Source organism: Hemicordylus capensis, chromosome 4, assembly GCF_027244095.1.
Source record: "Hemicordylus capensis ecotype Gifberg chromosome 4, rHemCap1.1.pri, whole genome shotgun sequence".
Lineage (NCBI taxonomy): Eukaryota > Metazoa > Chordata > Lepidosauria > Squamata > Cordylidae > Hemicordylus > Hemicordylus capensis.
In genome coordinates, this window is record NC_069660.1 from 222,266,203 (window position 1) to 222,288,866 (window position 22,664).

Consider the following 22,664-nt stretch of genomic DNA (forward strand, 5'->3'; position numbering starts at 1 on the left):
GTATGCATGTGTGTTTATATCAGTGCTACTCAACTTCGGCCCTCCTGCAGATGTTGGCCTAAAATTCCCATAATCCCTGGCTATTGGCCACTGTGGCTGGGGATTATGGGAATTGTAGTCCAAAAACAGCTTGGGGGTCAAAATTGAGCAGGCCTGGTGTTTATGTATATGTGTGTGTGTGTATCTGAAAACATATAAAGTTGCATAAAGTATTAAAATGTGTGTGTATAGATAGATAGATAGATAGATAGTCTCATCCCTCACCTATTACGGTTTCCCCAATATCAGATTTGAGTATCCACAACTAGAAAATTGTGACCGCCCTCGCCAACTGCGACCTGAGTATCCGTGGTTTGCCGATATTTTTAATTTTGGTTTTTTGGGGGGGTCATTTCTGGTGGGGGTCAGGGGGTGCCGTGATTACAATATAAAAATATAAACAAACAAATAAAATGAAATAAAATAGCATAATTACACACACACACACACACACACACGTATAAAGGGGAGTTTAAATTGGGGTAATACAGGAGCATATGACTTTATTAAACTAATATTATACTTCATTTGGCTAGTGGTTGATTTATTAATTTAAAAAAATCATTGAAACTATAGCCTTCAAGAAAAGTCCAGGTAACTCTAAGGGTAAAGGAATGGTACCACTTTCTAAACGCCTGATCCACCAGCCCGTTCAGCCCCCGGATTCTTCTTCTGAGGATGAAGGGCAGATTGTTATGGCTCAGATTCTGTTTCGGCTTGATGCCTTGGAGGCTAGTAAAAAGGTGACAGGGGATGGGAGTGGACTGACTCCCCGGTACTCAGGCTAAAAGAACTTCCAGAACAAGCCAGGCTGATCAACAGCTGCAACTTTCACAGTCCACCGAGGCCACATTTGAGGCTTTGGAAAAGGGCTCCAGTGAAGAAGTTGCTGCTGTTAAAACTACACCCTTTGTTCAGTCTTTTCGTCATAATACTCTTGATTCCGATACTGGGTCCATTGGAGAGTGACAAAGGTTATGCTAGGGATAAGGAGACGTTTAAGGTCAAACAGTTGGCTGTAATTGGTTGAACTGGTTAGTTGGGTACATGGTTTACATGGGTGTAGTCTTGCAGAAGCAACCGGCATGGGCAGCTTCTATGATAAAATACCTGGATATTATTTATCATGCATTTTCAGAGTTCAGTGAGCCTGCTTGGGCCAGCTGTGATGAATCATTTCAGCACTGCTCAGCCTTGGATCCTTCCCTCCCTTGAGACTGTCCACAACCAACACTTTGGTTGTGGATTATGACTCTTAATTGCCCGGTTTTTGGGGATTACTCTGATAGTGGCCACTTGGAGGTCATGCCCTCGGCTGCTATCATCCGAGGTCAGGCACAGACCCCGGGAGGGTCTTCTTACCCATTATGTCACTCTTTAATCTGTAAAAAACCTATTTTGGCTGTACATGTTTGGGTTCAAGAGTTTGCGAATCACACAGTACAGTTTTGGTGTGGTAATCTGTCCACCGTTCACGTGATCAATTCTGGGACCTCTTGTAATCCTTGGGTCATGCAGTTGGTTAGGCGTTTCACTTTACAGTGCTTGCAGCATAATATTTTATTACTTGCCACTCTCTGGGTTTAGATAACAATACTGTGGATGCAGGAGAAGCGTTTTCAGACTCTCGCACTGATGGCCAAGAAAACCTCCCAAAACATTCCTGTTGAGTTATGGAACCTTGAGAAGTAGAAACTGAACAAGCTATCCACCTCTCTTTGTCTCCTAATACCAGGAAGTGTTATGCAGCAGCTATACGTGAATTCTGCATGTTTAGAGATTTGTCTGGGTTGGATGATGTTTGCTGGAGCACGTGTTATGGTGGAGCATGTGTTATGCTATTGCATTCACCTGCACAGCAGGGGTTCGGCACCTAGGTCAACTGCCACAAAGGTGGTGGCTCTCTCCTTCCAGGCTAAGACTCCACAACTGACTTTAGGGTACACTGTGCTTTCGAAGGTAGGGCTAGGGTAACTCCCGCTCGCCATGACTCTTGGGTACCTATCTCCCCTTCTATACTCAATATTTTAATACATGTAAATTCGATACATTTTTCAAATTTTGAGGTGTTATTTCAGGTGCCTAATCTCGTGATCTTTCTTGGTGCTCTTCGGGTAAGTGAACTTGTTACTGCTTCTAAGCAGGACACTTCAGCATGGGCCCTGCGGTGTCAAGATGTATGTTTAACAAGTAAAGGTGTGGAGTTGGCAGTTCGTCAGGCTAAAACTGACCAGTGTGGTAAAGGGGCCATTATTAGTCTTTTGCAAGGTGACACTAGTTCTGTGTGTCCAGTGTCGGTGGTAACGGTCTACCTGGTGTTGCGCAGAGATGATCAAGGTCCTTTTTTTCACCATGCAGATACCTCTGCGCTCACCCGTTACCAATTTTGAGCAGTGGTATGTAATGCACTGCGTAAAGAGGGCCTTATCCAGCAGAATTCGGTATCCACTCTTTTCGTATCGGTGCAGTGTCTTCTGCAGTGCTGGACAGCATGCCTGAGGGTCAGATTTGTGCTCTCAGGCATTGGCGGTCATCTGTGTGCCGTCAGTACATTAGTCCTTTACCGCACCAGCAGGTGTCCGCATTCTCATTTTTGGCCATAGATACGTGTTTTGGGCCAGTTGGGTTCGTCAGACCAGCACTGGCACCCAGTTATGTCCTGCCACAGTGTGGGTGAAGTAGACTGACTTGGATGTTGTGGGATGACGTAGAGCCTCTTAATGCCCATTTTGGATGAGTATATTGCCAAGTATGGCATCCCTTAACTATCAGTGACACATTTGGGTGGGAACAATATTAGGCTGCTTTGCAGCAAAGCCTTGATTCTGCAAGCAATTGATGATTTTCAATGGTTAAAATCATTATCAAAATATCCTATTTTCCGGATATTGTGCTGGCTTGGTCTTGTGTGATTCCCCGGCTACATTGGCATGGCCAGGGTGGGATTCAGTGTTTTAATCATGCCTGGTGGAAGCTTAATCAGGAGGTTGGTTGGGCTGTCATGGCCATGGGGGATCATATTATTTCGCACCCTGACATCCAGACCCATGATGATACCTTGACGGTGTTCATTTGTCTAATCTTGGGAATGATTTGTTCCTCCAGGCTCTGCAACCAGGTATTTGTGAAATTTTGGATGGGTGGGGTAAGCAGGGCTAAACTGAGGTTTGCCCTACTTTTGTGGCCAGTGAGTGAGGATTGGTGTAGGTTGTCTTGATCGTTGTCTGACTGGAGGACCACTGAAGGCAAGTAGGCAAGCTGAGGAACAGCCCTTGCAGGTTTTGTGGGCTGAATTAACACCCAGTCTTTCGCCCTGTTTTGGGTGGTCCTCCTTATGAGGCTGCCCCATAGAGGGTGTATCCGCACTCTGTTTCCTCGTTACAGGTTATTGTAATATTAATTAATAAAAGTGGCCCTAGTTCATCCAATTACATGTGGCTTGTTGTTATTGGGCCTGGGTGTGCTATTCCCAGAAGGTAGGAAGTCTAAGGTAAGACAGGAGTAAAGTCAAGTAATGCCAAACATGGAATACATACAACATATAAGACCATATTCATGCACAGTGGCAAAAACATAGGAATAAAGAATAAACCACCCATAGTGTCCCCCACTAGAATGGAGATCTGGTTAACTCTTATTTCATGCATGTTCAATAAAAATTAAAGATCAATGTCTAAGGAGCCAAGAATGCATTACTTCACTATCCCTAATTACAATTAATTTACTTACATAATTGACTCCTGGAAAAATAATGTCTTTTCATCCAAATGCTCTCTAAGGAAGCTTCACTGTTTCAATATTTCAATTTGGAATGGCTAAGACAACATTGGAATTTGGGAAATCTTGAGGGTTGCATTTTAGCATTCATTATTAATATCCAAAATGCCCAGTGTGAGGAATGCAATTTACACCTTCTATCAAAGATCCTTTAACATTTTGTTCATATTATTAACAATTCTCCTGTATCTCTTCCTCAAACTCCCTACAAGAAAGGAAGGAAGAAAAAACAAGCAACAAACAAACTACTGAAGAAAAAAAGGTTATTTTATACATCTTTGAACTGAAATTACTCCAAGGATAATAGGAAGGAAAGAAAGATCGTGATCAGTTAAAATGGCACTTTCTCCAATATAACATTAAATCTTGCTCAGAGGGCTCAGGATTAGGCCTGATCTCCAAGACTTGCAGGACCAGCTTGGGTACCAAATTCACTTAGGACTCAGGACAAGTGAGCTGCAGTGTTTCCCCATCTACCCCATCCTCAACAAAAGAGCTGATTTTCCCTCTGTAAGAGCATTATCAGGGAGGAAGTGGAGATCACACCTAGTCTGGAGCTATTGAGGAGGATAAGGATATTACAGTGAAGTTGAATGAGTTCTTTGCATCTGTCTTCATGTCTCAGGATACTGAACATATACCCTCTCCTGAATTGAGCTTCTCAGGTTTAGAGGCTGAAGAACTGGGCCAATTTGAGGTGACAAGGGAAGATATTCTAAACTGTCTAGAAAAACTAAAAATTAACAAATCAACAGGGCCAGATGGCATCCACCCAAGAGTTCTGAAGGAACTCAAATGTGAAATTGCAAAAATGTGTAATTTGTCCCTATAGTCAGGCTCTGTACCAGAGGACTGGAAAGTATGTGGTGCGCGCATGCCGGTGGCAACAATGGGTGTGCGCGCGCTGTGCTGGGCGCATTCGTAGCTTTACTTTACTTACTTTAGAGCTTTGCAGCCAACGATGGGGGCAGGGGTGGCAGGGAGGAACCCTGCCGCCTCAAAAACATTTGTTTAAAGATGAGCGCCAGAGGGGGAAGGGCGGCAGGAGGGGTAAGTACTACCCCCCCCGCCCTTAAAGTGACACTCCCCACCTCTGCTGGACCGGTCCGGAGGCCTTTTCCATGGCTCCGGACCGGTCCGGGCACACCACTAGTGCAGTTGGGGTATTGGTGAGCATCACACTACTTCTTATGCACCCTTTTCACTGCTGATTATGGGTTTTAAGATATTTAAGGTTTAACATGTTTTTCTAAACCAGATTAAATTTCTACTTCAGTTTGCAATATTTGCTATAGAAATCTCAGGGTGTCTCTATTGTTTTAAAGTAATTTATTATGAGTGATTGTATTCTGTTATATTGTGTTTTAGCATTGTTTTATTGATCATTGTATTGAGTATATTTGTTACTCCTATTTCTGCTGGCCAATGGCCATAATAAAACTGATGAAGCTGGATCATCTGGAGTTCTCCGAGCTTGGAACAGAATGTCCTTTAAATGAAGGGCCTGTTCCAAGCTCAGAAAGAATGACCCTGTTCCGTTGGACCATTCCGAGCACCGTTCCAAGCATCTTTTGGACTCCAAAATGGTGCTCTTCCAGCCTCTGTGCACATGCAACAGCCATTTTCATGGGCACCACCATCATCACCAGAAGAGCAACATTTTGGAGTCCAAAATGGTACTCAGAACAGTTCAATGGAACAGGATCATTCCGTTGGCTTGAACAGTTGTGCCAGTTGAACATTCCGCGGACCTTGCGTTCCGTTCTGAGCTTGGAACAGAATGCAAGATCAGTTTCGTGCACAGCCCTATTTTGGACCAGTATTCCAAAAACTAAAAATAAAACTCTAATATTGTTGAATCTCTGAGGTACTGTATTATAGTTTTTATGATAGCCTCTAGAAACTGTATGTATTCTGTTGCAATCCCAGGCTTATATAACATTCTTATGTCTACTGTCACTATATATCACTTCACCATTTTTTGAAAAACAATTAACCCAAATAGTTAAATCAATTAGACAGATCATCAGAATTAAATGCAGATTGAAGGGGGGGGGGGCATTTCCTGACATTAAAAAAAAATAACTTTCATTGTACTTCTCATATAATAGCAGTGGATACTGAACAGACAGATTTTTGTGCCTTTCTCTCGAAAACTCCCAGTTTGTTTTACACTGCCTTTAGTGAAGTATACCCAGGGAGAGAGAGCATGAGAGAAAATGAGAATATGAATGGAAATCTGGGCTTGCATTTGGCAAAACTGTATCTACTGGATTTATTAGCTAACCTTGGACAAGTTGCTATTACTTTAAATCTTCCATTTGCAAAATGGGATTATACTGAATCACTCAAACAGGACTATACTGTGAATGAAAGAGATGGATAGTATGAAGTATCCTGGATATTCCAAACTACTGCACAGGTATCTTAACCAAAAATTTCATCCATATTATAATGTATTCTTCTAAACAGCCTGCAAAAATATTGTATAAGGGCATAACATCTAGATTCTGTAAATGACACCCTCATAACACATATTTAATGTGACAATGCCAAGTACCTCTGACCCTTGCATTTATGGATAACTCTCACACTTGACTGCCAATGCTACATTATGCTTGTCTAATACTTCAAATAGACCAACAGCATATTACTTTCCAGGATATATTGTGATGTCTGAGATAATTCTAGCAATTCTAAAATCAAGATTCAGAGAAGAATCATTGTATGAAAGACTGACAATTCCCCTCAATCCTACTCAACATTTAAATAGCAACAATATTTTTTATTTAATTTCACCTACAGAATGAAAAAAAGCAATATATATTTGAACTTTTGGGGATATTGTCTTATTACACCACGTCTTTTTATTTATGGATATCAAAACAGGCACACAAAGCACACAGAAATTTCTTATTTCTGATCTGAAAAGTGCTTTTTAAAGCCACTGTCTACTTTTTGCCTCCAAATAAAGTATTGGCCTGGTTCAGATGCAATAAAACCATGGTTTAGCACTATATGAACAAAACTGAAGGAATTGTGGGCTTCCCCCCACAGTTCAGAACCTTGTGGTTCCCTTAGGCTTGCTCAAATACTACTAGGCTATTGTTTAGCATTACATCTGAACCAGGTCAGTGCATTGCACCAATAGTAAACAAAAGCATCTCTAGCAAGGACAGGCACACTGTTTAGGGAGAGGCGAGGAGAACTGCCTCCCCCTTTGTATTTTTGACCACATTTATTCTTTAGAATCACTTGCATCTCTGGACAATTCACTGGTTCTATACATGAGTTACAGATAAGGCTCTTTGCTTTAAGAGAGAAAGATCCCTTCACTGCTACTGTTATTTTGATGTTTGTTTTTCTTTAAACACCCAATTTCTTAATGCACAATTTATTATTTATTTTTTACAGTTTAATCTTGACTATATCCTAGAGTGTGTCTTCGGATCCTCCCCCACCCCATTAACATCTGAAATGTCCTGACCAAGGAACTGTAGTAGTAGTAGTAGTAGTAGTAGTAGTAGTAGTACTACTACTACTACTACTACTACTAGTAATCATCATCATCATCATCATCAGTAAAACACCAAATACCAAAGATCTACAAATTGAAATTGAAAGGCTGTGGCAGAAAAAGACCCAAATAATCCCAGTGGTAATTGGCACCTTAGGTGCAATTCCAAAACAACTTGAAGAGCACCTCAACACCATAGGGGCCACAGAAATCACCATCAGCCAATTACAAAAAACAACTTTACTGGGAATAGCCTATATTTTGCGACGATCTCTATAATAACCAATACTATTGATGATAAAATTCAGCCATCCCATGTCCTTGGGAAGGACTCGATGTTTGGATAAAACAAACCAGTCAATAACACCTGTCTGACTGTGTAAACAAGAAATAATAAATAATCAGCAAAACACCAGATATTGTGGTGATTATTCCCTTTCTCTCCCAAAGAAATATCTACTAACTGGCTGTGTAACCTCAGCTTTTGATATTCTGGATAATGAAGAAATCACTGTTTGTAGTTTTGTTTAATGTCTTTTTGCTACATCAATTTGCTCAAGACAAACAACATCAGCGGCATTTGATCCTCATGCATGCTAAGATTTTTACATTCAAAGTCAATTTATACTCAGGCTGACAATACTCAAGATCAAACTAGGATAAAAACATCTTTGTAAGTTCTCTTTAAAACCACTGGAACTTTTCTTACTTAACTGAAACAACTTTGAGAGCACTAGAGTCTCAAGACGATAATGATACAGATTCTAAACCAGAAATGAAAGTGGCCCTCATTACCACTCATTATATACCACCCTAAGCCATTTTTGGAAGGTCAGTATATAAATCAATCAATCAATCAATCAAATAAATAAAATAAAATAAAATAAATTACCTGCAAATTCCTTATCTGTGGTTTTGCTTATCTGAGATTGGGCCTTAGAGACCCATTTTCATTATCCTTGGGTAGAAAAAATAGGCAACATTCACTTATCCATGGTTTTGAGTGGCCAGAAATGACTTCCAATGTCATTTCTAGCCACCATTTTTCAGCAGAGTCATTTTTTGTGTGTGTGTGTTTTAAATTGGTGAATATTTGACCATTGGTGGGGGCATTGTTGGAGACCTGGAGAATAAGATACTGTCCTTTTCTTCTCTTATTTCTGCCCCCCCCTGCTTTTTTGGCCCTTTTTGGGGGCTAGGGACCTAGCTCCCCAATTGCCATTAACTCAAGGTTTCGTTATTCACAATTTTTGTATTCTCGCCTATAGGCAAAAATGGAACCCCTGCAAATAAAAAGGGCCAAGTGTAAATGATCAACAAAATAAAATTGTGAGTCTTGTTGAGTCCATCAACCACTGTTAAGATTTGTTCAAGAAAAATTTCATGGCACTTTGCATCTAAAGTTACTATGACATATGCTGTGTATGATGATAAAACAACATAATAGCATTATATATTTTATCTGAATATCCACTTTTATTTTATTACATAAAGAAAATTATAAAGAAATTTATTTTCTGAGCTCTCCCTCTAAACATGAGTTTTTATTTTTGCATGAAAATGGTGAGGACTGTATACCATTTCTGTGCTAATAAAACCTTTCTTGTGTTTAATACGTCATTCAAAGTTTTTATTTTAACTTTCATTTTATTTCCTATTCTCCTGACTGGCAAAACTGAAAATGTAGTTTGGTACCAGCAGCTTCTAATTTCTAATATTGGGCATATTTCTAACTCTTCTTTGCATAACAGTAAGGCATTTTCAGCTTTATAAATATGCCAAACTGTGCAAATTTATCCTGCTAAATTATGCTTAAAATATGTTCTGTCCTTAAAGTAGTAAAGTATGTTTGATAACTTAGTAAGTACTTCATGGAGTATAAAATTTATTTTCTTTTCCTTGGGGGAAAGAAAATGGGGAAAAGGAACTATTTCTCCATGGTTTCAAATTCTCTGGTAGATCACAAGGAGTACTGTAAGTCCACACTAATGAAACCTATGATGACTTACACTGAACATGGAGAAATAAACCTGAGGTTTTTCGGCTAAGAATAAACAATTTAGCAGTTTTTTTATATAAGCAGCTTTGCAAACCCAGAGGGAAGCAATCCCCCTAGTTTGGCAAAACACATAGCCCCCTGAAATTCTATTGGAAAACACTTGGCAGTTTAATAATATGAATATATATTCTATTTTTATACTGAAATGTACTGTGCTTAATGTTTTATTTGAGGCTGAAATAAGGTTGTCTAAAAGAAACAAACCAGGAAACCAAAGCTGAAAGCAGAATTCCAGCTAATCACCAAATATGTAGTAGACTAGTACCAGATATCAATTATACTACAGCTTTAGCTGAATTTCTGATGAGCAACATAATTTATGTGTAAATCACTGAAGTAGCAGCAGTGATAAGATGCGTTCAAAGGACAACGGAGCTGAAAGACGATGAAGTCAACTGTGAATTTGTAAATATAAGACGTGATGGGAAAAGCAATATGGAGATAGATATCATAGTGTAAGGAGAAATTAAAGCAATAAAGGAAAACTTCATAAAAGTATATAGATATATAAAAGTATAAAGTATTTGTCAAAACTCTGATATAATAAGCGGCAGCCCAAGACGTCAATGTGCTTGAGGCTGGATGCCAAATGCCACCCCTCAAGAACTCTCCTGCATGCACCTTCCCTGCCAACATCGCCGCAATTCTGTTCAATGTGTGCACATGCATATACACAGCCACTTCCATCTCCTCCACCTTCTCTACAGAAGTGGCACCTGCTGCCTCAGTGCAGGCCCTCCTAGCCTCTTGCAATGCTTTTGGGCTAGTTAGAAAATGGTTGAAGAAGGGGAACAGGAAAAGCAGAGTACTGGGGGTTCTCTACAGAGCAGTCCTCTACTGCCCTTCCCACAGTTCCTCCCCTGTTCTATAACAAGCTTAGGGATGCACAAGGGAGGAGGGCAGGTGTGTGCAGAGTCAGGAGGCAATGGCACGTGGCACTGCCAAAGAGAAGAGGTGGTGGAAGGCCACCTTCCCAGAGCAGCTCTTTGCTGAGCAGTGGCTATGCCATTGCTTGTTGAAGAGCTGCACTAGCAAAGATGAACAGGATATATAAGGAGGTAGGTGAGGTGGCAGGGGCATCTTGCCATCCTGTTGGCGCACCAATAATCTGCTGATTGAGGCAACTGTCATCTTGCCTCACAGAAGGACTTCCCTTGGATATAGTTGCTATTTGATGCAAATACACTAATGCTGGAGCATTAGCATATTAAATACTGTACCTTCAACTAGCTGGAGAAAATATAAAGGTCATGCTGATGTCATCCTTATGGGGTTTTTTGCTATGTTCCTTGACAATGCAACCATTCTTTCTTTATTAATTAACTCTAAGCTCAGAACTACTTTGCTTCACAAGTTCTACCTTCCATCCCATTTCCAAACATCTTGCCACTTCCTTCAATAAGAATTGCCAAATGTTTCCATTTGAAGCCTAAAGGGGAAAAAATCCCTTATTTTAATATGTATAGTATGTAGATTTGACTTGAAGAAAGAGCAGCTATGTGTCTATTACTATATCCTATAGGTTTTTTAAGTGAAATTATCAAGCGAAACATCTCTAAGAAAAGATGGGGGGAAAGACAGCAACACCTGAAAAACAATAATGTTTGTTTGATCTATCAATCAATCATATTTTATACCACCTGATATGTACATCTCTAGGCGGTGTACAAAATACAAAATATTTAAAAGTCACAGATTAAAATACATGACACAATAAAAAACAATAGAATAAAATTAAAAACTTTTTTAAATTATTAAAAATTAATTCTAATTAAAAGCCTGTGAAAACAGGAGAGTCTTGAGGTTCTTCCTGAAAACAAAAAGAGGAGATGTTCTTATTTCAGCAGGGAGCATATTCCAAGGCCCTGGGGCAGCCACAGAGAAAGCCCAGTCCTGGGTCACCACCAAGTAAGCCAGTGGCATCTGTAACTGGACCTCTCCAGAAGATCATAACATGCGGCAGGGTTTATGACGAGGGAGGCGCTCTCTTAAATAGCCTGGCCCGCAAGCTGTTAAGGGCTTTATAGGTAATAACCAGCACTTTGTATTTCACCAGGAAACATATTGGCAGCCAGTGCAGTTCTTTTAAAACTGGTGTTATGTGGTCCCTTAACGAGAAGGGAAGAAGGAAAGGAACACACCCCTTTGTATCTACAGATAAAGGCGTTTACTCTAAGTGCAGTTCAAGGAAGTTGTCCCAAACTTCTGACCATTTATCTGATTTATTTGCCTTGACAATAGGAGTGTGTGAGCCAGCTCAGTTTGAGTCAAGCTTGACAAAAGTTTTGGGTTGAGGCTGGTCTTAGTTCAAGCCAAACCAGGCCCTGTTTGAAGCAAGCTGTCTCAGAGAGAGTGAAAACGTACTTCCAAGTACAAGCCATGTCTGTGGCTTCCCCCAACCCCCACCGGCCGACCCCTGAATCTCTCAGGCTTTGGGTACAGTTGTAGGGACACCTCAATGGTGTAGCTTGCGATGTCATCCCCAATTCAAGATGATGGAAGCATGGACGTTTGAGGAAGAAGCGTGAACTGCATAACTAATCTGAACCAAATTTGGAATGGGTGTAGGGAAACAGAGACACCTCAATGGCATAGTTTGTGATGATGTCATCCACCCCAAATCAAGCTGGCGGATACGTGGCGGATTGCCAGCAAGTGGGGGAGGCAGGAGGGGGTTGAAGAGTGGGTTGTTGCCCAGCCAGTGGGCCCACCTCTCGTGGCCAAGAGACACTTGTCCCCTATTGTTCAATTATAGTGATACCCCAGCTTCTGCTATTAGACTCCTATTATGAGGGGGGGATGGAATGGCTGGACAAGCAGTTTTGGAAGTGGGGGGAGCATGAGTGAGGGAAGACCCCAACAATCTTCCTGTCCATCAATTTTGTAAGTCCTTCCCTTTATAGGAAATCAAAGCACAACCTGCATAAATTATATCACTGTAATGTGTAGCGCAGCACTGAAGCAATCTGCAGAACTGAGCAGAAGTTTTTGAAAAAACTGAAGCAATCATCTTAAATCATTTTAGAAAGCTATAAAACAGTTATTCCATTAACAAGGTCAATTATTATGTGGAATTATTTTAGTTTGTGCATCCATTAAGATTGCTTATAGGTTTCGCAATTCTTGCATTACAAATATGAGATATTCTGTTGATCTGCCTACAACTCTCTATGTAGGGACTTGTGTGCAAAATATCTTTGAAGCATTTTCTGCTACAACAACAGTATTTGTATTGGCACAAAATCCTAAGTCTAATTTTTCTGTTCAAAGCAAACAAACCATTTATCAGAGCCCTGTCTAGTTGTACCAAATTCTCAAGCTAATTAAATGAGACCATTCAAAAGTCCAGCCTCAGTTTAAAAAACAACAAAAGCTCATTTTCAAGAAACATGTCAAGAGAATTGTTCTAGACAATGTACAGTATTGCTAAATAGCTGTAGTTGAATCATAGCACAACAGATTTAAAACACAGACCCACTTCTTTGGCAGAAAGAGCCCAGAAAAAAACCAAAATATCAGGATTAGGTCAGCAGGTCCCTTTGGTGTGCATACTACAGTATGTGCTAAATTGGTACCTTAAAATGTACCGATCGCACTAGCAAGCATCAACTGAGTGCAGCCTTCTCCTGTGAAACAAATGATCTTTCATTATTGGATGAAATGAAGGATAAATGGTCTTCTAGAGACTTCTTTATATCGCTCTGATGAAAGAATGCTTTGTTTCAAAGTATCAGACAGCAATTCTGCAAACATTAAAACAAATATTTTTTAAAGGCAACTAAAGTTTGGGGAGGACAGGGGTGAGAAAATTCACATTTACCAAGTCTGTAGCCTAACAATATAACCAACTACATATTTTAAACTCACACTCAGTCTTAACTCTAGCTTAAGCCATTGACCAACTGTAATACTAGAATATGCACAAGTTAACTAATACTTAAGTGGTAAGTGCTAATGAGATTTTATTTGGAGTATTTTATTATAGACAACACAACACTGTAATGGGCACTTAAATAAATCAGTATTATTAGAGCCAAACTATAATTACATGCAAACATGGGTAATTGAGAAGCAAGAAAGTCCTTTTTTGTTTCAAAAGCCGCTTTCGGAGGGTGCAACTGAGAGCAGAGAAGTAGTTGGGGGGAGTGATTAATAACCCTTTCCCCACAATTTCCCTACTGTAAGTCACTTCCACCCCAGCAAATTCCCCTCCTGGAATTCCATGTGTAAAACATTTCACTGTGTCAAAGGAAAATATTAACAAATATATGTTAGATAACTATATGCTATAATTAAAGGTAAAGTTGTGCCATCGCATCGTGTAGACTCCAGGCAACCACAGAGCCATCTGGTTTTCTTTAGCAGAATACAGGAAGGGTTTGCCACTGCCATCTCCCATGCAGTATGAGATGATGCCTTTCAGCATCTTCCTATATCACTGCTGCCCAATATAGGTGTTTCCCATAGTCTGGGGATTCGAACCAGCACTCTCTTGCTCCCTAGGCAAGTTGCTTCCCCACTGTGCCATTAGGTGGCCATGCTATAATTACCAGTATTATGATCTATTAACTATTTCACGATAACCCCAGGTCCAGAAAACTGACATAGGAATTTAGGTTAGAATAAGTCCTTGTTCACTAGACTTAGCTAAACTGCCAAGGTAATGCTTTATAGCTAGTCCTGAATTTACTAGTATGTTCCCATTCAATAAACCGTTTAAAAAACAAAACAAAACACTTTGGAGAAGAAGAAAAAACTTTCTAGAACAAATTCAAGCATTACTGATCTGAATATGTGCTTAAAACAGCAACAGGAGAACTTCTAAACAATTAATAGTTTATGGCTGTGCAATGCACAGTGCAAGATATTATCAGCTTCTGGTATTTTTCCAAAACTGGAAGCAGAGAATACTTGAAAAAAGCATTTCCTGCAGGCTGAAGGATCCTTAATAAAAGTGTGTGATGTGGTGGGGGCGCCTGAAGGGGCAATCCCCCCAAACCAGAAACAGGAATCTTCTCTGCATGTGGAAGGGGTCTCTGGGGATTTTCCCTCTCTGTCACCCACATTGCATTCCACACCACTACTGAGAGTCCCTTGAATCTCAGGAACAGCTTTTTGTGGGGAGGGGGCTCTGGGACAGTGAAAATGGCTTTTGCTCTAAATACTATACAAGGGGAAAATACATTTATAGCTCCTTTTTCATTACAGAATAAACAAGCTTTATTTTAAAATATTTATATATTGCTTTTATACACTTTCACAGAGGTTTACTGCTTTAACATCTACAGATTCAACAACAGACATTACTCTCAGACATCATGACAAAACAGCAACAGCATCCAAAGCATATAGACAAGAGCATAAATGTGAGCACAGAACCATGAGTTAAGCTACGATAAAATATAGCAAAGAGAAAACTGTAAAAGTATATTTTGTAAGGGAGTACTGATGTTTCTTCTGCATTAAGCATGCTGCTACCAGAAAAACAGGACACTTTTTCTTGGTGCTTAATAAATAAAATGTTCTTTAAATGCTACAAAAGCATTGCAGGCTTTGCTTTTCTGTTGGTTCATCCAGTGGATTCCTGCAAACCTTTAGAAATAAGAACCTGACTTATATCCAGTCAGATTCTTGGTTCATCTAGCTCAGTATGGCTTTCAGACTGGTAGCAGCTCTCCAAGATTTCAGGCAGAAGTATTTCCCAGCCCTTCCTGGAGATGCCAGGGACTGAAACTGGGACCCTTCTGCATGCAAAGCAGATGCTCTACCATTGAACTTCAGCCCAGTTCCCCATTTTAAGACCTGCAAGCAAGCACATGGGCAGTGTCAATCAAGTTTCTTAGAGAGCTGGCATGTTGCTGGAAGGTGGAGTACTGATTTAATGGAGGAAATCCATATGAGCAGCTCCTTTAAACACTACAATAGCATTGTAGGATGAACCCACAGAGAAGTGACTCCCATTGTGGCCCTGCAACACTTAACTGGCATCTTAGAACTAAGATGACATTACAACATCCATAGGAATCACACAATAGAAAATGCCACATTACCATTTGGTGAGTTTATTATTCTAAACTAATTCATTAGGCTGCAGATCTGTTATCAGCAAAATGTTCCCTGTTATTACAAGAGAATAATGAACACACTCGTCCCTCTCAATACTCGCGGCTAAATGGCTTTTTAAGGTTTCTTCAGACTAATTGTGTTGAAAGGCACAATGTCAGTAACAATCCAGAAAAGTATCCACTGTGAATATTCCATGATGCAGCGACTATGGAATCAAGGGTAAAACCGGAGATGAAAAGTAGGGATGTGCCAGGAACCGCTCCTCCCGTCTGCCGTGCACGCACACCCAGTACTTCTGGCCGAAGATGGCAACGGGGCGTCAGGGGAGGTACGCTGCCGCCCTGAGGAGCTTTGATACAATGGCGCGCCAGAGGGGGAAATGAGGCGGGAGAGTGAGTGCACCCTTCCCCGCCATTAAAGGAGCACCCCCACTGCCTCTGAAATCCGAAACAGCCCTGGTAGCTGAAACGTTTCGGAGGCTTCTATAACGGCCTCCGAAATGTTTCGGGCACATCCTTAATGAGAAGTACTGGAGAGAGAGCAAAGTGAAAGAAAAAAGGGGCAAAAGTGCTGACATCGCTACTAAAAATTTGTGGGCTATACCCAAGGGTCAATTTACACGACTGCGACTTCAACATGAGCACTTGATACGCATGTGGGCTCTGAGCAGTCACACAGAAGCATTTCTGTTTGCATAAACTGGGTGTCTCCAGATGGAATTGTATATGAAAGAGCTGTAATCTGGAGACTGCAGCAGCTCAAAAAACTGCCAGTGTAATCAAAGAAAAATTGTGACCATGTTTATTATCATCATCAATCATATTTATATACCAGCTAATATGTGTATCTCTAGGCAGTGTACACAATTTAAAAATATAAAACAGAGTAAATGCAACTAAAACTATTTCACAGAACAATTTCATAGGCTAAAAATAAACAGTTTAAAGTTAATTTCATTTAAAAGCCTGAGAAAAACAGGTGTGTCTTGAGGGTCTCTCTAAATGCAATCAGAAATGAAGACACTCTTATTTTAAATGCGAGCATATTCCAAAGCCCTGAGGAAGCCACAGAGAAGGCCCAGTCCCATAGGCAGCTGGATTCATGACAAAGAAGGCACTTTGTCATGAACCAAGAAGTTATCTACATGTAGTCCATGCAAGTACCCTGCATGTAGAACTACCAGTTCACAGAAACAGCACTCGGAGCACAAGCCAATCAGCAGTACTATTCCTCGAGTAGGGGCCACTGAATGCCCGAATTTAGCCCTCATTTTTTATTTTGTAATGATGTTCAAGAATCCATTTTTTAACTGGGCGTATAGTGCAGCCAACATGTAACTTAAAACATGGACAAATGATGACATAGACATAACATCACATAAACATAACATGACATAAACATAAACAAATGATGGCATAAACAGAATTACAATTTGACTTAGCTCTCATCATTTTCAGCCACCTTGAAAAGGCATTTTAAGAATTTGGGGAATTAAAAACAAGTCCATTTGAGGTATTTAAGTTTATTCTGCACTGCATAAACAAAATCATTTTCCAGACACAGTATTTTTGTCATAATAAAAGGTACAAGCCAGAGAAAGATGAAAGCATATTTAAATCCTTCATTTGAGTACCATGCATAGAAACTACCATTCTGCACTGTGACATTCAATTAAGTAGAATTCAGAATACTTAGTAGAATTTAAAGTTTAATTCTACTAAAAGTTAGGTACAAGTCATATTCAAGTTCATAACTAAGAAAAAACTTTTTAACAAGTAATTTTTTTGGTAAATATCAAGCTGCAACCAGCATGGCTTGTGAGTTTTCCAATGTCATTAAGCATGTAACTATATTTGGCTTGTGTGTCTGAAAATCTTCCAATAAAAAAAAGTATTCATATAGGAAACAATTTTCTTTAATGCAGACATTTTGCCTTAAGTTCTAAGGCTAGTGATTTAGAGTACCTTTCTAACTGTATGGAACCTGATTCAAATTTTGATTAATAAGGAAAACTCCAGGGTACTGGTGAATACTTGTACTTTTGAAATCTATTCATCATCCATTCATTATTGTAACACGAGAAAATTACTCCAAAAGATTAGCCATGAATGTCAGGCTTTATGGTGTGAGCCCAATATAGTCACCCCCTTCTCTATTATTTCTCTGGCAAGCAGGTTTTATATTTCATTAGGTAGTTGAAACCTGCTGAGCAAAGAGGCACCTTTTAAAGTAGTGACGCCTGTTTTGCGGCCCAGGGGGTGGGGGAGCAACTGGCCCTATTCTACCCCAGCACAGCATCACTCCAGTAGTGGTTGTTGGTGTCTACCTTATGGTTCTTTTCAGATTGTACAGTGAGGGAAATAAGTATTTGATCCCCTGCTGACTTTGTCCGTTTGCCCTCTGACACAGAAATGACCAGGCTATAATTGGAATGGTAGGTTTATTGTAGCTGTGAGAGACAGAATAACAACAAACAAACCCTCAAAAGCCCAGTGCCCAAAAGTCAGCAATGGATTTGCATTGTAGTGATGGAAATAAGTATTCGATCCCCTATCAACCAGCAAGATTTCAGGCTCCCAGGTGTCTTTTCACTATATGCAGGTAACGAGCTGAGATGAGGAACACCCTCTGTAAGGGAGTGCTCCTAATCCCAGCTTGTTACCTGTCCATAGAAGCAAGCAATCACTCAGCAATCACCCACCCCTGAAGGGAGTGGGGGTGAAATGTTTCCAGACTGGTCAGGTCCCAGTGTGGTTGAACAGGCAAGGCAGAGAGGGCTGCAGAGAACAGCTCCAGTGGGGCAGCTACATTAGGTGTGGCACGAAGCAGGAAGTAAGACCAGAGAGGAGGTGGGACTTGGAGTAGACTTAAGCCCTTTCAGCGGTGTACTGGGACATCTAAAGCCAAGGCAGCTGATGATGAGGGCTGCTCTTGAGCATGGGAGTTGAAAGTTCCCCTGGAGAGGGAACTGGTTGGATGCAGCAAGACAGGAGGAGGGCTGAGGTGATGAAGTAACCTCCCTCCATGGCTTACTCTAAGGCTAACCTTGTCTGTTCTCATCCTGTAACTCTGGGTTCAAGAAAGTCTGGGAACACACCTCCACCCTCTTGGAGCCTTACACTGTCTTAAATAGCAATCTGTCCCTCTTCCAGGGTCCAGAAACTGTGTCAGTCCCTAAAACGTAAACTTACAGAGTCAATCTTCAAGACTAATATTTTCTTCTCAAAATATATTTGGAAAATCACTCGTGAGAAATTTAAAAGCCTTCTTGTTTCCAAGTTAGTAGTATTCCTTGCTGTGTATATGGAAAATCAAACAAAAACCTGCAACAGATTATGTAGACTGCATAGCATGGGTTTAAAATTGAAGTCTGGTGCAATGTGGTATGTAGGACAATGACCTAAGAATATTCTTCTTGAGGAGAGTGCTATAAAACATTTTGTCCAAACTGAAGTTTTGCAGCTTGATGCTCAGTAAATCATAACAGTTTTATTCATGAGCTTGTCTTTTATCATGTTCTAGTAGATATATGAAAAATGTCAAGGGAAAGAAAGAAAAATGGACAGACAACACACTTGGTGAAGTTAATAAATTGTTTTGGTAGAAGACATTTGTCTTTTTAGAAGTGGCCTTCAGAGGATGGGGAACGGGTGCATGTGTGTGCGCGTGCGCACATGCGTGCGCACGCACACACACACAGAGCGGCTCTTGGGAAAAGTACATTGACAAAGAAATACATAAGAGAATGCATTAAATTAATCTGTCTTGTCTTTTTCTCCCTTTTTTGACCTTCTGACAAAAGAATCTTTTAAAAAACCTGCTACAGTGGTCCCTCGACTTACGAACTACTCGACATCCGTAGTTTTCGACTTACGAACGACAAAAATGACCGGAAGTCGTTGCTGGTTTAGATGCGGCTTCCTCGACTTACGAATTTTTAGATGCGGTTTCTCGACTTACGAATGTTTCCAGACCTCCGTGGGTGCGCTTTTCGACTTACGAACGTACGTTCGGAACGGATTAACTTCGTAAGTCGAGGGACCACTGTACTTTTGATTTGAATAGTTACTATTTATTGTAAACATTTCTGGTCAACCATTCTTGAATCTATTCTGTGACCACAATCAAAACTAGACCACAATTTATGCACTGCATAAATATAGTGTAAGGAACGCGGTTCTCTGAGACAACCTTCTGCTTTATCTGCCAGCAGTCTCTCTTCTTTTGGGCCTTGACTATAAAGGTGGGGAGGAGTTACCTACATCAATTTGTAGACTTGTGCTGAGGAGAATTCTAAATGTTTTCCCACCTTTCAAGTGACAAGTGCTTATGTGGAATTGCAGGCTTCCATGTACTTGACATAGCCACCATATATTTCCTGTTTTGTTACAATAGTGCTTATAGTTTGTTTACCAAACTCTGATTGAATTGAGATTTTAAATTAGGATATGTAATTATTGTAATTTTGACAGAAAGGCTCACCTTTTGGGGGTCTTGCTGAACCTGCTTTTGATCCTGGAAGAGTGTTTGCGCACAGCTTTGGCTAGTGTTTCAACTGCACCTCTTCCTGGAAAATTCAGGTCTGGCATATGCTACACATCCAGAATGGTATAGAATACAGTGGCCAGACTCCTTGAGGAGACCCAGGCTCAGGAGCACAGGACTCCCATTCTGTTCAATCTGCATTGGTCACCAGTTTCTTTCCAGGCACAATTCAAGGAGGTGTTTATTATTTTAAACAGCCTTAAATCATTTGGAATCAGGTGGGTCTTTATTTGAACCACCACCTTGCTCTACATGAAACTACCTACCTGCTTCATTCAACTCGAGAACTTGGTCCACAACTCTCTGCTACCAGAAGTCCAATTGGGGTGTGAGAGAATCTTTTTAACTCCCTGCCCTATGATACATTTCTGGCCACTTCACTGTAAGTGTTTTGCCAGCTGCCAAACACGTTTATTTCATCAAACAGTTAAGATGTGTTGATGTATGTATTTCCTCTGTTCTATGGTTGTACTGCTGTGCTGTCCTGGCCATTATTGTTTCATTATTGTTTTATCATTTGTGAAATATGTTTTTTAAAAATGATGATTTTTTAAATCTTAGACATTTCAGAAGGTGCACCAGTCAACCTTACTTATAGATTTATTAGATTCCTGTAGGTGGAAAAACACCACTAAGTGACATCTTTCAAGCTCTGATGATCTGAGCAGTGAGCACTGAACTGTTAACAAGAGCCCATGTTTTATAGTGCATGATAATTGGTAGTCTGGGTCAGGATGGCATTCATAAGATAATTGTTGCCTAATGCAAGGGTACCAGATTTTATTTTAAAATTTGTTTTAGGGAGTTATTGTATGTTTTATTTTAGAAACTGTATTATGTGTCATAATAATGCAGTGACAGCCAGTGCTATATATAGGGACCTGAAAATAAGGAAAGCACTTCCTTGCTTTCTGAATGCAGTTTTAGCACTAGGAATATAATACAGTCAATTCCATTTCATCTGAAAAATAAGCAGGCATTTATTTGTACAATAGATGCTAATGATGTTTAACACTGAAGAAAACTTGGAAAATGATCTACTTCTATCAAGAAGTAAAATGATCTACTTCTTCATGTGATAATAAGCCAAAATTGCACTTCTAGATTTCCCCCTTTCTAAATCTTACTATTTGTTGGAGTAACACTTCTTAAACTGTCATACTCACTAGATTTTAAGCAGCAAACCTGTCTCCAGTGCATTGGCTTGAACATGTATACAACAATGGTTAAGAATGAAAATTTATACACATTGACCTACGAGAAAGACTCTAATAACACAACGGGACTTGCTTCTCAGTACATATGCATATAATTGTGCTGTTTTGAGTGCAGGTTATGAACCAGGAAATCCCTGGTTAAAATCTCATTTTAGTATGAACTCACAGGGTAGACTAAGGCAAGTCAGTATTTCTCCAACCTCTGCTGTATTCCCACAGTATAGGGATAATGCTGATAAAGCATAAAGGATATGTAAGGATCACCAAGATAATGTAATATAAGTGCTTTGAACATAAAAAAGCTAATTCTGTATTATAAGATGCCTTGAGAAGACATGTGGTAAGGTGGCAAATACATTTCATACATAAAACAAAACAAGGATTACTATTGAGTTACATGTTACACTGATTTTGTGGAAATAGAAGGCACTTTCTTCTGCATGGGAGAGGAACTTTTGCCCCTGTGCCACATGCCATCCCAATCTGGAGGATCCCCCAGTCCTCAGGAATAGATTTTCAAGTACTGCAGGGGACTGCTGTAGGGAAAAGGGAATAATGGGGAACTTCCTTTCACACACACACACTTTTAAGGATACAACTCATTGACCTCACTGGGGTCAGCATGTTTAACGTGTCAGCACGTGAATGCAGCTTAAGCTTCCATGCCAAATACAAAAGGAAACTAGAGGGTGACCTAAAAAAGTAATATAGTATTGCATACCAGGATTTTAAGATTTTAGAGAGAGAGAGTCTATAAAATGTACAAAATTCAACATTAATTCAAGCCACAATATCAGTTTTAATATCATTAAGTAATCTCCTCCTTTGGTTGTAGGTTTTACAAAGGGCATACTGAATATTATACAGGGCAGAATTCAGAGGGATTTCAGACAAGGGATTTCAAGAAGAAAAATCTACATAGTTAAGTATTATTGCCACACATTCTCTTCAATCTGCCTCCAACTTTTTGTACATGAATCACATTGCTTTGGAATGCCATGAGGAAATTCTTTTCACAATCTCCCCAACCCCAAATTTCAGTTATTCTACCCTTCAAAGCAATTTCAATACACAACTCAGAAAAACATTTATACCTATATTAAAAATGGGTAGTTGGAGAGAGAGAGAGAGAGATTTAATTCTAGCAAGCTAAAGGACACATACCTGGGAACACTGCCTGCCAGGCTTCTTTCACTTGATGGTGTTGATATGGGCCTCTCTTCTAATGTCATATTTAGAGTCTCTTTTGTATTATTCTGTGATCTTGCCTTTTCTTCTGACTTCCTCTTTTCACTGTCACTATCATCACTGCCTTCTCCTAATATGTCATCAACCTGACAAATGAGCAAGAGTTAGTAGTGACACAAGGAGTTCTGTAAAACAATCATTTACAGCCACAAGATGTATTAAATAAGAACTTAAGAAAAGTCCTGCTGGACCAGGC

The 22,664-nt window shown here is 40.0% G+C and overlaps 1 protein-coding gene across 6 annotated transcripts in view; it reads right to left on the bottom strand.

Annotated features, from left to right (window-relative positions):
- CTDP1 (CTD phosphatase subunit 1) overlaps nucleotides 1–22,664 on the bottom strand; it is a 129,518-nt gene that overhangs the window by 7,072 nt on the left and 99,782 nt on the right. For 2 of the 6 annotated variants that reach the window (XM_053245845.1, XM_053245850.1), the window contains exon 12: nucleotides 22,385–22,554. The exons of 1 other annotated variant lie outside the window; for it this stretch is intronic. In XM_053245845.1, the coding sequence (XP_053101820.1) occupies nucleotides 22,385–22,554 (170 nt within the window). Of the gene's footprint in view, nucleotides 1–3,768; nucleotides 4,022–18,867; nucleotides 18,977–20,965; nucleotides 21,915–22,384; nucleotides 22,555–22,664 lie in introns of those variants that run through there. 3 more of the 6 variants (XM_053245848.1, XR_008306176.1, XM_053245846.1) reach the window with 3 other exon arrangements.